The sequence below is a fragment of the Corticium candelabrum genome, unplaced genomic scaffold (genome assembly GCF_963422355.1).
Source record: "Corticium candelabrum unplaced genomic scaffold, ooCorCand1.1 SCAFFOLD_82, whole genome shotgun sequence".
Classification (NCBI taxonomy): Eukaryota; Metazoa; Porifera; class Homoscleromorpha; order Homosclerophorida; family Plakinidae; genus Corticium; species Corticium candelabrum.
In genome coordinates, this window is record NW_026912710.1 from 1 (window position 1) to 16,000 (window position 16,000).

At 41.6% G+C, this 16,000-nt stretch overlaps 2 protein-coding genes and 1 long non-coding RNA gene across 3 annotated transcripts; 2 read left to right on the plus strand and 1 right to left on the minus strand.

Moving 5' to 3' along the window:
• The first annotated feature begins 158 nt into the window (after window positions 1–158).
• On the plus strand, window positions 159–4,441 carry LOC134197971 (STE20/SPS1-related proline-alanine-rich protein kinase-like). Its single transcript, XM_062667324.1, has 6 exons — window positions 159–263; window positions 1,235–1,502; window positions 2,078–2,130; window positions 2,192–2,260; window positions 4,113–4,177; window positions 4,233–4,441. The coding sequence occupies exons 2-6, from the start codon at window positions 1,264–1,266 to the stop codon at window positions 4,311–4,313; spliced, it is 507 nt and encodes a 168-aa protein (XP_062523308.1). The 5' UTR covers window positions 159–263; window positions 1,235–1,263; the 3' UTR covers window positions 4,314–4,441.
• Window positions 4,442–4,506: 65 nt separating this feature from the next.
• Window positions 4,507–5,739, minus strand: LOC134197972 (uncharacterized). The gene is made up of 4 exons (XR_009972723.1): window positions 5,700–5,739; window positions 5,481–5,524; window positions 5,117–5,183; window positions 4,507–4,708 (listed from the first exon to the last, which is right to left on the minus strand). It is a non-coding gene; the product is annotated as an uncharacterized LOC134197972 (long non-coding RNA).
• A 57-nt stretch (window positions 5,740–5,796) lies between these two features.
• Window positions 5,797–15,994, plus strand: LOC134197973 (telomere-associated protein RIF1-like; the record flags this gene model as incomplete). The annotated part of the gene is made up of 20 exons (XM_062667325.1): window positions 5,797–5,981; window positions 6,040–6,118; window positions 6,191–6,314; window positions 6,510–6,613; window positions 6,713–6,807; window positions 6,864–6,954; window positions 7,229–7,327; window positions 7,458–7,547; window positions 7,610–7,660; window positions 8,155–8,239; window positions 8,296–8,345; window positions 8,406–8,513; window positions 9,168–11,356; window positions 12,668–13,151; window positions 14,000–14,302; window positions 14,356–14,425; window positions 15,066–15,202; window positions 15,263–15,363; window positions 15,601–15,766; window positions 15,896–15,994. Coding segments are annotated over exons 1-20 (4,650 nt in total), but the record flags the coding sequence as incomplete, so codon positions are not given.
• Between the last annotated feature and the right edge of the window lie 6 nt (window positions 15,995–16,000).

Below are 16,000 nucleotides of genomic sequence, written 5' to 3' on the forward strand. Positions count from 1 at the left end.
TGTTGTCATCTACTTATTAAGTCATATTCTGGGTGTTAGTCTGGTTGCGTGTCATTTGTGTGTTTGTCTGTCTGTCTTGTTTGTCTGTCTGTCTTGTTTGTCTGTCTGTCTGTCTGTCTGTCCGTCCATCTGTCTATTTGTATGCTACCATGGTCTTCTGTTCATCAACTGATGTGTTGATTGTGGTATGTTGCAATGTTAGTCTCCAAGAGTTTTGGCTCCAAGACTTCAACTTACTCAGCCTACTCTTCAACCCAGCGAAGGTAAGCAAGGAGCAGATATACATGTGTGTGTATATATATATATATATATATATATATATATATATATATAACTAGCAAAAACATATATACACACACATATACAGTCACCCTACCTCTATAACGATAACCTCTATAGCGATATTACCTTTATTACGATAGAAGCTGCTGAAACCAAAATTTCCCGATACCGTACAATACAAAACTTACCTCTATAACGATATTTTTATAACGATATTACCCCTATTTCAATTTCTGTCGCTGGAACAAAACGCGTCTGTAGTAGTTGTATAATGATATTCATTGATATTAATGTGCTAAAAGTGCGCACAGTACTGCAAGGCACTTAAAAAATGCGAGCTGCACATGTGTATTGCAACAAACATGGAGTCAAGTGCTGCTGCGGGGGATGCGGAAGACCCAGTAGACACATTTGACCCTCCTGTAATCACTCTTCGAGATGCCCGTTGCCATATTCGAGCCATTTCCACTTTCCTATCTCAGAACTTAACTATACTAAAGAACAAGGAACTTTTGCAGGCAGCTGATGGAATCAAGTCTTCATTAGACAGAATGGTTACTTCTGTTCATCATCAACAAGCGACCTCGGACTAGTTGATCGATGACTAGTGTACTGTGATTAATTAGGCTAAACAGTTTGAACATTTAAATGTCACTAAGTATAGTTTAAAGTAAGAACTTGTGCACAGACAGTGGTTCAGATTGCATTACCTTTATAACAATATTACCCTTATAATGATATGTTAGTGTGAAACGAAGATATTGTTGTAGGGGTAGGGTGACTGTATATATATATATATATATATATATATATATATATAAAGAGAGTCATCACTGTTATCAGTGGACATGCCATCATATATATATATATATATATATATATATATATATATATATATTAATATATATTTACACACCATAACCACATTACTTATACGATATCGTGTTGTCAGATAAACTAACGGAGCAGCCAAGTGAGCAGATGAGTGAGCAGACAAGAAAGTTAGAAGAGGAGCAGGAAGAACTTAAGAGACAGTTTCAGAAGCAACAGGAAGAGTTTCAGCATAAGATTTCAGCTTTAGAGCAACAAAAACGAGCACTGAAGTTGTCATCAGCTACTGGTCTGCCTCAGACTGAAAAGAGTGATGCGTCACAGCCAGAACCAGCAGCCTCTCATACTGAACACTTACCGGAGGCTTTACAGTTGGCACTAAAAATTAGGTGAATATGAAGCTCTGGAGAGGGAAAGATGCATGTTACAATACACTAGACAATTGTATTGGAGGGATGCATCTCACAATACACTAGACTATTGTATTGGAGGGATGCATCTCACAATACACTAGACTATTGTATTGGAGGGATGCATCTCACAATACATTAGACTATTGTATTGGAGGGATGCATCTCACAATACACTAGACTGTTGTATTGGAGAGATGCATCTCACAATACATTAGACTATTGTATTGGAGAGATGCACCTCACAATACACTAGACTATTGTATTGGAGAGATGCATCTCATAATACATTAGACTATTGTATTGGAGAGATGCATCTTACAATACACTAGACTATTGTATTGAAGGGATGCATCTCACAATACACTAGACTATTGTACTGGAGGGATGCATTTCACAATACATTAGACTATTGTATTGGAGGGATGCATCTGACAATACACTAGACTATTGTATTGGAGGGATGCATCTCACAATACACTAGACTATTGTATTAGAGGGATGCATCTCATCTTATTCACAAGTGATTCTGGATGTAAACAACGTTTGTTTAGAAATGCACAGAACAAATTGAAAGACATAAAGTTTATGTACTCTTTTGGTAAAGGTAAGTTTGCTCCTTTTGTCCAGCAGTGTGTTCAAAACCTAACACACATTATGATATGTAGATAGTGCAGGTGGTGTAGCTGATGAGCTTGTATCTGCTGGACTTGTCAATGCAGCCAATTGCAAAGCAGGTACTGTGGATTATTCAGCGGCTTGAAATGGCACGTGTAGAGAACTGGTGATTGCAATGATCAAGCTGATGACTAACAGACAGAAAATACAACTGATGGCATACGAAATATGTAAGACAGAACAATGACAGCTGGACAAACATACATACATTTTTTTATACCTACGTACATACAAGAGCCCCTAAGGCTCAGGTTCGATACTGCAATGACTATGCTACGATGCTACAATGCTACAATGCCATGATGCTACAATGCTATCAGCAGTCACTGTCTATATGTCACTTCTTCTTCTTGGACAGAACTGACACCCCGGAGAGAGAGGCAATTGTATGTTAGTTCCTTGCCCAAGGGAACTTATGTATGTGGCCCTCCCGCACTCAAACTCTGACCCAAAGGTCCCGGATGTTGCCAATCTCCAACTGCACACTCTAACCAATTGAGCCACATACATACATACATACACACATACATACATACACACATACATACATACAGATATACATACAGGCAGACAAACAGACAGACAGACACAGACAGCCAGACAGACACAGACAGCCAGAGACAGAGAGACACACACAGACAGACAAACAGATAGATCTACAGATAGACAGACAAGTAGACAGACGTAATACCATCAGACAACAATCAATACTGCTATATGCAGTGATTTTCCTACAATACATTTGATGCTTTCTGGGACGCATTGGAGGAGGTTGGGGCACAGATTTCAGACAGCGGGACGCATCCTATTAAGTGCATTCTTGTCTACTAAAACCCATTCTACCCCCTATATAAGGAACTGATGATGAGTTAATGAGCTAGAGGTCACACCAGGTGTGCTCATTAGAGCTTGTACATGTTACATTATTTTAACCTAAATGGTTCCAGTTGCTTTCTGTACGTCTTACAAGATAATTGTATAATGATCATAGCTCCACCCCTTGTATCTGAATCCTCTTTGTCCTTTGTAGGAAGGGCTTAGTTAACCTAATAAACGAAAATGCCAGGCTCTGCTATACCAAGATCATCGGGAAGGTCCAAAAGGCAGCAGAAATATTGTAGAATTTGAAGTTCAACCTTATGGAGAATAGTCTAAACCTGCTGGTTTATTGTAGAATAGTAGCAGCTAGGCGTGTTCTGTTTATGTACTGCTAAACTGACTTTGCGTCTAGCGCTTGCTCCAGTAACTGTGACAGATGTACTTGTCATACCAGTAACAAATGCTGGCTGTGATGACAAAACTACGGAACCGTTTGTCTGAAGAGAAAATTGACTGCTTGATGCGCATTTTACTAGAAGGACCACCTATGTATCAGTTTAATTTTGAGCGTGCATTTTGCAAGTGGAAAGAGCACAAAGCTAGAAGGTTACTTGAACAGCACCCTGGGTGCAAAGTGTTATAGGCACTCACTGCCACATAACATGATAAACATAATTACAGACTGTTATTAAAAGTTTGTTTGCACAAGTTTGGTTAATAATTATATTAAACTAGTAAAACATGCTCACATGTTTGTTTGATATAGACTATAGTAGAAAGTATTTGCCTATAATACTTGGACAGCATCTAGGCGTAATTTGTATGACTATATTATAACATGATGAACATAGTCATAAAGTGTTATTTGAATTTTGGTTTAATAATGAAACCTGTCTACAAGTTTGGTTGATATACATACATTACAATTACATTCACTGCAGAAAACGTTTACTACTGTACCACATTACCTACTTAGGGCACGCCTCTTTAGGGGCGGGGCCAAATATGCACAGGATGAGGACGCATGTTTGAAGGGGGTTAGGAAAATCACTGTATATGATAACTGATTTCAAATTTTGTGTTTTTCACTAGTCACGGATGCCATCGAACAGCTTGTCACCAACATGCCGAGTGACAAAAAAACCATATTTCAATTGGTAAGACACAATGTGTACAACTATTGACGTGCCCTACATCTGCTACATTGTTCAGGTTGCAAATCCAAACGGGGGAAAGTTTGAGACGACTGACAAGGTGTCGCTAGTTGGGTTTGCACAACTCACTGTGTTGTAGCACAGACCTCGTGTAGGTGCATTGTATGCTCGCTTTATACGTGATTGGTTGACAGTAAGAATATCACATTTTGTATTGTAATTATGACGTTGTGTAGCTGGTTGATATTAAACCACTCTTGATACAAATGTGGTTAATGTTTGTATGTAATTGGTTACAGCAAATTAGCGAAGGTGCAACACAAACACACACACACACACACACACACACACACACACACACACACATGCAGCAAGATTGTGTATAAAGTGTCTCTAACAAGCTATGGCAAGTCTACATGTCCATTAGCATCAATTTCATCAGCAATGTAACAAGACATCAAATGTTGTCAATTAGTTCATCACACGAGAGTATCACGTAGTTGTATTACTCGTATACATGGTGCAGCATAACATCTAGAAGAGTAAAGTGTCACAGTCAGTTACATGAAGTTGCTACTTACTTTTGTATAAAAGAGTTAATTGATGTCACTCAGAGTTGGTGGGTTGTAATCACAATGTGCTTGTGCACATCATACGAACGAGACTTTTATATCATCATTGGACACAGCAGCAGCCAATTACAATAAGATAAGAAATAATCACTTTGTGACACAAAAACCAGTGTCCATAGAAACAGTACCCATGAAAGCAGTATCCATGGAAACAGCATCCATAGAAACAATATCCATGGAAACGGTATCTATAGAAACAGTATCCATAGAAACAGTATCCATAGAAACAGCATCCATAGAAACAGTATCCATAAATATGACAAAGGCAAAGATTGATTGAAGTGTTTGTGTGCAAGAGTATGTGTTGTACCTTGTGGTGGTTCAGTGCGTTGTGGAATTGTTCTTCCCACTGCTTGATAGACTAGTTACGAGCGCACCTATACAACGATGATGTCATACATCAAAATGTTAAGTCAAGTATTGTTGTTGATGTTGCTGTGTGTGTGTGTGTGTGTGTGTGTGTGTGTGTGTGTGTGTGTGATAGTCCGATGCCATCAGAATCAGGTAAAACACATCACGTAATACAATCAGAACAGGTCTGTGTTAGTATCATCACATGGCACGCACCACTGTACTGTACCACAAACACACTTTGCATACAAACGGTCTGGTATTCGAGGCACGGCTCCGCCCCCGCATTTCAACCCATCTACACGCTTTAACGCAAAACTTACCTTGACTACATCATATGTCATTGAACTGAACTTGTAAATTCCACCTAGAAACAGCAACACGTGTAAAACGCGCGAATTCGCAAACAGAATTGTAGTCCATTGTTTGTTGCCTCAGCAATGCATTAATCTCCATGAACAAGTCAGTCATATGCTTGTCAATATTATCAAATCATCATTCGCACTACAAACGCCGTAAAACGTCGCAAAATATTCACTCACCGTCCACGTGCCCGCCCGTCAACCAACGCGCATGCTCACCACCCCATTGATATCTTTCACAAATCGCGCGCTTGCCCGAGCAGGTTCGCGCCATTTTTATTTTCGCTGATTTTATCCGTGATTGTTGATCAAACGCAACGGCATCTGTTGCGACGACATGATTGGAAGTGGTACAATGGAACGAGATGATCCTAACGATTTGAATCGCCGTCTAGAACGACATTTGAACGACAAGTCATCAGTGACGTCACCCAGAATGTCGATATATGAAGATCTTGTAACGTAAGCTGTCTTCTTCTTTGTCGTTTTGTTTTTTCCTCATTTTTTCGTTCTTCGCTAGAGCTTTTCAGCGCGGTATCCCGGATGATGTCGCAGAGGGCGTGGCCTGCAATCTGATTGGTTTGATTGAACATTTAAGAGTAAGTTATTTATTTATATCAATTTTTGTATAATATTAATATTAACTTTTTATTGTGTTCACTGTTAAATAGGTTGATATCTCTGCGTCGGATGTGACTCTGTGCCAGGCTGCTATTCGGGCGACCGGAGCGTGTCTGCACTTTTGCAAATTTGCGGAGAGACTCGAGCGGTCAACTGCGATAGACATCGTCAAGAGTAGGTTTACAATATTTTGTCTGTTTGTTTGTCTGTCTACATGTTTGTCCAGTTTATCTGTATGTGTGTCTACGTGTTTGTCCATGTTGTGCGTCGTGTTGCTTGTTATTTGTGTGTAGGCTCGTACGTCTGTTTGCGAAGTTGTGTGTGTGTTTGTACTGGACATAGTTGTGTGAATTACCGTTGTTTGTGTAGTGCTGTGTGAAGTAGTCGTCACCACGAACAATAAGACTACGTGTACGGATGCTTTGTGGTGTCTTGCACAACAGAATCTACCAGCAGAGATAGTTGAATCGTCGGTGAGACCCGCACACACACACACACACACACACACACACACACACACACACACACACAAACGCACACATTAGGTACACTGTTTGTTTACTTTACTTTAGGTGAAGGGCATTATGACTGCTATTGACCATGTATTGACGTGTGGAGATTTCCGATCTCAGACTGTTGAATACGAAGCTATCAATGCTGTTCATCGGTTGAACTTACAATGTTGTTGCTTTGTTGTCATGGCAACATGTATTGTTGTGTTAGGTTGTTGGTTCAGGCACCTGTTGTTATGGGAGGGATGGCTGTGCAGTGGGGAAAACTTGTTTATCGTTACGTGCTGTCTTCAGCTCCAAAGGTTTGATGGCCGACGTTCAGTTGTATTGAGAGATGCATCCCTTTAATACAATAGTCTAGTGTATTGTGAGGTGCATCCCTCTAATACAATAGTCTAGTGTATTGTGAGATGCATCCCTCCAATACAATAGTCTAGTGTATTGTGAGGTGCATCCCTCTAATACAATAGTCTAATGTATTGTGAGATGCATCCCTCCACATACTATCTACTTAATTAACGTATGACGTTCACAGGATCTCTGTAGTTACGTGCAACTGCTTGTATTGTGTTCCAGGTGTGCGAAAGGGCACTGGCAGTTTTCGAGCTTGGTTTGTCTCATCTCATGATTGTCAGAGACGAAACCTTGAAATCATTTGTACCGGATCTAAGGAAGGTATGCACTAGTTTGCATGCTTGCATTTGTTTCTATTGTGTCTATATCTAGTTTTAATGGTGTGTGTGTGTGTGTGTGTGTGTGTGTGTGTGTGTGTGTGTGTGTGTGTGTGATGTTCTTTCGTTGCCAGATTTTATTGCGAGAAATGCTGAACGAATTGTCAAGGAGGCCTCACTTTGTTCTGAGAGTGTGGAGTTGCTTTATCGATCTCTTGGGACCCGTAGGCACAGCATGACACTCTTGATTGAGTGAAATATTTTTAATTGTTTTCTTGCTTCTTAGGCCTTGCACAAAGGCTCAATCATCAATAACATGTTGAAAGTAGTAGAACAAGTGAGTGACTGGTGACACACACACACACACACACACACACACACACACACACACACACACACACACACACACACACACACACACACACACACACACACACACTTAACTGTTTGGGCATCCTTGGCAAGACACAACATTATGATTTTTTCTTATTGAGACCACAAACTACTATGCTAACACCCAAAAGGGGGCCCTGTCATCAAAAGTATCTTGATACTCTGAGGCCATGCACCTCAATGGAGTGTTAGCCAATTTCTTCCCAGCAACATCAAGTGAAACGAATCTAGTATTTACAGAGTCTTTTCTAGAGGAATTGTAATGCACACTAAATATTCATATATGGTAGTATCCATATATGGTAACATCCATATATGGTAACATCCATATATGGTAACATCCATATATGGTAACACATACATAGTTAATATCAAACACAGCTGTTAGCATACCGCCTCAACAACTATAAACCAATTAATTCATGTGGCTATTTTTAGTGTTTCAAAAGTTCGTCTGTGGACATTTGCGTGTCAGCGTTTCATTCCTGGAAGCATCTCATATCAGCATTTACCTTGTCGGAAGGTCACTTGTCATGCATGCGACTGTTTGTCAACAGAATCTTGATTTTGTGTTTGTAGAGATCTTAGTGAGTCCGAAGAGAATGAAACTGTGTCTCACTCCTCTTGTGGTAGAGATGTTGTGATGAGGTCGTGTTGTTGTGTTGTGTCACATGATGTTGTGATTGTAGGGAAATCTGAGTCGTTGTCGTTGTGATGAGACGGACGAGGCTCGTGTTGAGACGTGGTGGCATCTTATTGAGTGTCTGGGAGGGAGACTACACGAGTTCTTTACACAGGTGAATGCGTATGATCAGTAGATGTGATGAATAGAAGACATTCATAACGACACAGAGACAGACAGACAGACAGACGACTAACAGACAGACAGACAAACGACGCGCAGACAGATAGATAGACACACAGACAGACAGACAACAGACAGACAAATAGACAGACACACAGACAGACAAATAGACAGACAGACAACAGACAGACAGACAACAGACAGGCAAACAAATAGACAGACAGACAAATGACGGACAGACAGACAAATAGACAGACAGACAGACAGACAAATAGACAGACAGACAACGGACAGACAAACAAATAGACACAGACAGGCAAACGATGGACAGACAGATAGATAGACAGACAGACACAGACAGACAGACAAACGGCATCAGACAGAGAGACAGACAAATAGACAGATAGACAGACAAACAACAGACCGACTGACAAATAGACAGACAAATAGACAGATAGACAGACAAATAGACAGACAGACAAACAACAGACCGACTGACAAATAGACAGACACAGAGACAGACTGACAGACAGACAAATGACGGGCAGACATATAGATAGACAGACAGACACAGACAGACAAACAGACAGACAGACAAGCAGATGGGCGTGCAAGCTGTTTACATAAATACACTAATATCGTCTAGGTGTGTTGCCCTCTGCTGTCTTTCTGTTTCTCTACTTCATCTTCTGTTGCCGATCATCCTCACTCAGATACGACTACTCCTCACTCCCAAAGCATTCTCACCACGCCCACCAGTCATCAACGACCCCCCAAGTCCCACAATGACAGTCCCTCTTTGCTACAACTGAACGTCTCCTCGGTATCGACTCCAAAACAAGACACTCCACCATCGCGTCTCCTCATCTCTCTCGGCGTCAAAGTCTTTGAGCTGCTGTTAACAAGGGAGACTAAATACGAAGTACACAACACCAAACTTCGTGCTCTCGCTCATGCAGCCATTACAAGCGCGGAAGAATTTATACCTCACAGTCGGTTGTTCTTCTTCGTCGTCACAAACCTTCTACAGTATGACAGATCCTTGGAGGTTCGTCTGCTGTGGACACATTTGGTTGCCATGGTAACATTAGTATTGAAGAACGAGAGCGTTCAACGGAAAGACACTCGCGACATTCTGTGTGTGTGTTTGGATGCGTGTTGTTCAGTCGTGTCGTCGAGACTGGAGACGTGTGATAAGCTTGAGATGATGTTTTTGTTGACGGATCTTCCCGCTCAGATATTAATATCAACAATTGTTGGTATCAATGATAATTTTGGACAGTCGTTGTCGGCCGCTGATTTATTGTACAAGTTGATATTAAGTGAAGAAATGGTCAAGAATGCTGGAAAGAAGGAAATCGAACGGATCGTTGAGTTTGCGTCGAAGATGACCGAATGTTGCTTCGAGGGCGTGTCACCTCTTGTACATATCAGGTTCATGTGTGATGTCCTCTCTCGGTCGGCAGGATGTCTCGATTCCGAGCAGTTATTTCAGTTGTGGCTATTCATGGCCACGCCCTTTACCGCCTACATCATCCGTACAAACGATATCAACGACGGGACGTCCCTACAACCAGACTTCACAACGTGCTACAACGTTCTCCTCTTCGCATTTCAATATTTCATTGATATCAACCAACAGAAGAAGCGTCTGTTAGTAAAAGTGTGGACGCGGCTGTACACGGCGCTTACAAACGCCGCCGCGTTTCAAACCAATTTCTCTGCCAATCAATGCGTCGAAGACGTCTCAGTTTGTCTTTTGAAGATCTTTCGTGAAAACGACAGATTCGGTAACTCGTGGCTCGTCTGTGTCCTCGCAGAGTGTTTGAAGGTCGTAGTCGGTTGTGTGGACTACGTGATGTTGGCGAAGAATCCGACGAAGAGCCTGGGAGAGAAGCTGTTGGTATCGCCCTCAAAATGGACTCTAGAGGATGAAACACGGAAGTCAAAGTCGTCCAAGAGTGACGACACTGGGGGCGTGATGTCATTCGTGAGGTTGCTGACGGTAATCATGAATGAATTAGAAACGAGCGAGAGAAAGAGTTTGTGCTTGCCGCGTTCGAAACGCGTCAACTTGAACGACGTCATTCTCTCCGTTCTTGTCGACACGATTTCTCATCTTTTTACTCACCTCACCGGGTCGTCGATCGTGTGCGAAGTTTTGAGTGAATTGGTGCGGCCGGTCGCTCAATTAGTGAAGAAATCGTTTGCTGACAAGCAGATGGTATTGAAGGTGTCGACTCTGTGTGCACACGTGATGACGTGCGTCCAACGCGGACACGGGACGCCGTACGACGTCGCTCTACTAAACGTGTTGTCGCCGTACCTCGAGGTGACGCTGTGTCACACCAGGAAGCAGATTCGGAATCAGACGGTGATCTTTTGGAATGCGACGTTCGGCAAGGCAGATCACCTTGAGTATCCGGATCGATTGAGATCGACGTTGGCCAGTCTGAAACAAAAGATGCCCATTGTCTTACCTGGATGGACAGACGACATACAGACAAATGAGTTGCAAAGCCAGACGGTAACACCAGATGATTTGTCACAAGTTGTCGTTAGTAACGACATCATGTCTATTGCGTCTCCAGCGAAACTGAGAGGGAGTTTTCTTCACAAGGCGTGTAATACAGAGAGGATCCTCACGCTGATGTCTCCGTTGAAAGACGCCGTGCGAAGGTCGGCGAGAAGAAAGGAGACTGCAAGGAGAAAGTTGGAGCTGTTTGATGAGGAGGAGAGCAAGAGAGAGGAGTTTGTTGTTGTGGCTCCGCCGCCCAAGAAGCAACGATTACTCACTGAACATCAGAAGGATGTTTTGAGGGAACAGAGAGCAAGGTATTCTGTTTGTTTGTTTGTCAGGCGTTTTGTGTGGTGCTTTGTCCATTTGTTGGTCTCTGTGTTTGTCCAATCTGTTGTATGTCTGTGTGTTTGTCCAATCTGTTTGTATGTCCATTTGTTTGTCCAATCTGTTTGTATGTTCATTTGTTTGTCCAATCTGTTGTTATAATCTGTATGTCTGTGTGTGTGTCCAATTTGTTGTCTGTATGTATGTGTGTTTGTCCAATCTGTTTGTATGTCCATTTGTTTGTCCAATCTGTTTGTATGTCCATTTGTTTGTCCAATCTGTTGTTATAATCTGTATGTCTGTGTGTTTGTCCATCTTGTTGTTTGTATGTCTGTGTGTTTGTCCATCTTGTTGTTTGTATGTATGTGTGTTTGTCCAATCTGTTGTTATAATCTGTATGTCTGTGTGTGTCCAATTTGTTGTTTGTATGTATGTGTTTGTCCAATCTGTTTGTATGTCCATTTGTTTGTCCAATCTGTTTGTATGTCCATTTGTTTGTCCAATCTGTTGTTATAATCTGTATGTCTGTGTGTTTGTCCATCTTGTTGTTTGTATGTATGTGTGTTTGTCCAATCTGTTTGTATGTCCATTTGTTTGTCCAATCTGTTGTTATAATCTGTATGTCTGTGTGTTTGTCCATCTTGTTGTTTGTATGTATGTGTGTTTGTCCAATCTGTTTGTATGTCCATTTGTTTGTCCAATCTGTTGTTATAATCTGTATGTCTGTGTGTTTGTCCATCTTGTTTGTATGTATGTGTGTTTGTCCAATCTGTTGTTATAATCTGTATGTCTGTGTGTTTGTCCAATCTGTTGTTATAATCTGTATGTCTGTGTGTTTGTCCATCTTGTTGTTTGTATGTATGTGTGTTTGTTCAATCTGTTATTTGTATGTCTGTGTTTGTTCAATCTGTTGTATGTTTGTGTTTGTCCAATTTGTTGTTTGTATGTCTGTGTGTTTGTCCAATTTGTTGTTTGTATGTCTGCATTTGTCCAATCTGTTATTTGTATGTGTTGTCTAATTTGTTGTATGTATGTGTGTTTGTTCAATCTGTTTGTATGTTTATTTGTTTGTCCAATCTGTTGTTTGTATGTCTGTGTTTGTCAGAGATATGTTTGTGTGTTTGCATGTCTGTCGGTTTGTTTTATTTGTTTATGTGTTTGCATGTCTGTCAGTTTGTTTTATTTGTTTATGTTCTATTTAATTATTTCTTAATTAATTAATTAGTTTTGTCATACCCAAGTCATTCAAATTTAGTCAAATGTCGACAACTTTCTGTCACAACTTTTATCATTTGTGTTAGTTCTCTGCCTGCCATGTACAGCCTGGCAGAACATTCACAAGACGCAGACGCCACTCAGTTATCAGATGGCACACAATCAGATCAACCAACCCTTGCATATTCTGTCTCAGAAAGGCAACCAAGGTGTACAAACTGCATCTCACAACACGATGATGACGAGCTACAGACAGATGTAGTTGATGACATGATTAGTTGTGAGAATGTGGGCGTGGTTAATGGCAATGATCACGTGATTATAATTCCTGACAGCCAAGCAGAAACGACAACAAATGACGACATGGAAAGAGATGTAATTGAAACACTTGATGATAACATTGATAAACAAGAGGCACATGAGTTGAATGCCTGTGTGGACAGTCATCGATGTCTTCCAGTTGACAATCCTTCAGAACAGAAAATGGATGCAGAAAGTGCGTTAATGATAAGTGTGGCAACGGAACCGGAAGCTGAGAATACAATGAATAATGGAGAGGATAGACTCTTGGTATGGTGTGTGTGTGTGTGTGTGTGTGTGTGTGTGTGTGTGTGCACGTGTGTGTGTGTGTGTGTGTGTGCACGTGTGTGTGTGTGTGCGTGTGTGTGTGTGTGTGTGTGTGTCACTGTGTGTGTGTGTGTGTGTCACTGTGTGTGTGTGTGTGTGTGCGTGTGTGTGTGCAGTGTGTGTGTGTGTGTGTGTGTGTGTGTGTGTGTGTGTCACTGTCACTGTGTGTGTTTGTGTGTCTGTCTGTCTCACTGTGTGTGTGTGTGTGTGTGTGTGGGCGCAGTGGAGCAGATGGTAGAGCGTTTGTGATGACATCCGGGATCTTGTATTCCGTGATGAGGGTTGAAGGTTCGATCCTGGTGGAGGCAACACTGTCGCAGTTTCCTTGAGCAAGAAACTTACCCACACTTGCTTCTCTCGACTCAGGAGTATAAATGAGTACCTGGTCATTGACTGGAGTGGACAAGACCGCTGGCTTGGCAGCAACATCATGCAGCAGACAGGTACGTGTGGGCCTTGGTGTCCAGTCCCAGAGCTGCGCCATAGTCAGTGCCCCTGGATGACTCTGGCCAAGCTCCAGGTAGATTGTAGTGCTGGCCCCAAGACTCCACGTAGCGCATGGAGGCCATGTCTCTAGATGCAGGGGAGCTATCTCCGCAACTGACCTCAAGGTTGACGTCAAAAGACGTGGAGGGCTTAACATTTGTCCAACGTGTGTGTGTGTGTGTGTGTGTGTGTGTGTGTGTGTGTGTGTGTGTGTGTGTGTGTGTGTGTGTGTGTGTGTGTGTGTGTGTGTGTGTGTGTGATCTCTAATTTATTAACAATCATGGATATTTTATTTGTGTGTGTAGTCAAGTGTCAAGACAGCCGAATCTCATTGCAGCTCGACGTCTAAATGTCGCAGTCCTGGTTTGTCTCGTTCTCGAGTCTCGCGTTCTAGACAAACAGTACGATATTCATCGCCAAGTCGAGCTCTACGATTTAAGTCATTAAAGTGGATCAGCAGCTCTAATACCAGCCCTTCAGTACGTGTCATTTCATGCACGTCTAACAGTAAGAGTCCATCGCCTGTTAGTCCTATCAATGGCTCACCGACGGGAATTTTGAAGAAACAGACGAATGCGGATGCTTGTGATTCACCGTCACCATCAAAGGTTGTTGTGTTGTTTTGTTGTTTGGAGTGTGTTTTTAGATTGGGTGTTTGTAGGTGAGACATGTTTCATTTGCATTTCCATTGGAGGAACAGAGAGAAATGCCTTTGTCTTCAAAAGTAGCAGGTAATGGGCAACAAGTTGTATATATGACATTATTGTATTGGAGGGATGCATCTCACAATACACTAGACTATTGTATTGAAGGGATGCATCTCACAATACACTACACTATTGTATTGGAGGGATGCATCTCACAATACACGGTCAAACCCATTTATTGAAATAAATAAACAAATGGGGAGCAGCTAGCAACCCCTGTCCAACACGGTTAACAATCCCGTGGCGACATATGGGACAGCAGCTAAGAGCTCTAGACTAGCTACAACGAAGTTGGCTAGCACAGCAAGACTAAAGTAAAAGAGAAGACTAAGTTAACCATTAATTAAACACAGTAACAAGGCTATGAACTGTTCCTCTTGATCCAGATTTTAATAGACTACTGTATTGGAGGGATGCATCTCACAATACACTAGACTATTGTATTGGAGGGATGCATCTCACAATACACTAGACTACTGTATTGGAGGGATGCATCTCACAATACATTAGACTATTGTATTAGAGGGATGCATCTCACAATACACTAGACTATGGTATTGGAGAGATGTATCTCACAATACACTAGACTATTGTATTAGAGGGATGCATCTCTCAATACACTAGACTATTGTATTAGAGGATGCATTTTCTGTTTATTTTATAGCTTTGAAACAAGCAAGAAAGCCAATCAATCGATCACTTGATCCTTCTCTTCAGCAAGCTGTTGACACAACAAATGGGCCTAACGAGTTTCCATTAGAGTCGATCAATCAATCTCCATTAGTAGAAAAACCTGAAAAAGTTTTACTAACAAATCGTTGCTCTAATTTACGAGCGTTCCATTTGTTTTCTTGTTTGCAGGTATTGTGTCTTGATGCATCAACTGCTAGTGTGTTCCCTTCACTCATTGATAACCAAGTGGATATCAGTCTTGTCTTGCCGTCTCTAGTGTCATCTGCAAAGTAAGCATGTTGTAATAGAAATTGGTTGTATTGGAGAGATGCATCTCAATGTATTCCAGTAATGTTTTCTTGCATCACACACACACACACACACACACACACACACACACACACACACACACACACACACACACACACACACACACACACACCACACCACACACACACACCACACACACACACACACACACACACACACACACACATTTATGCAGTGATCATTGTTGGTTTGTACAGTTCTCATGGTTTGTCCCAATTGTTTCGTGCTCGAGGCATTCGAACTATTGGGGATCTGAGTGGTCTGACTGAGTGTCAACTTCAAACGTTGCCCATTAGACCACCAAAGGTCATCACAGTAAGGAGAGCTTTGGAGACGTTTGAGAAACGACAGCTGGCTTCTCGTGTGAGTTGGACAAGAATGTTATTAAACAAAAACAGACAGACAGACAGACAGACAGTATTCGTAGATATTAATGAGACTAATGGAACACTCAACTCTTTAACTTCCAAATAGTAACAATCTCACGTATAGTTTCTACAGACAAAACTGTCAACTCTGAATTCAAGTTTAGACACGTCCGACATCGCTGACACTTCGTGCAACGAAGACGGCTTTCTAGCTGCAGATCTAGATGCC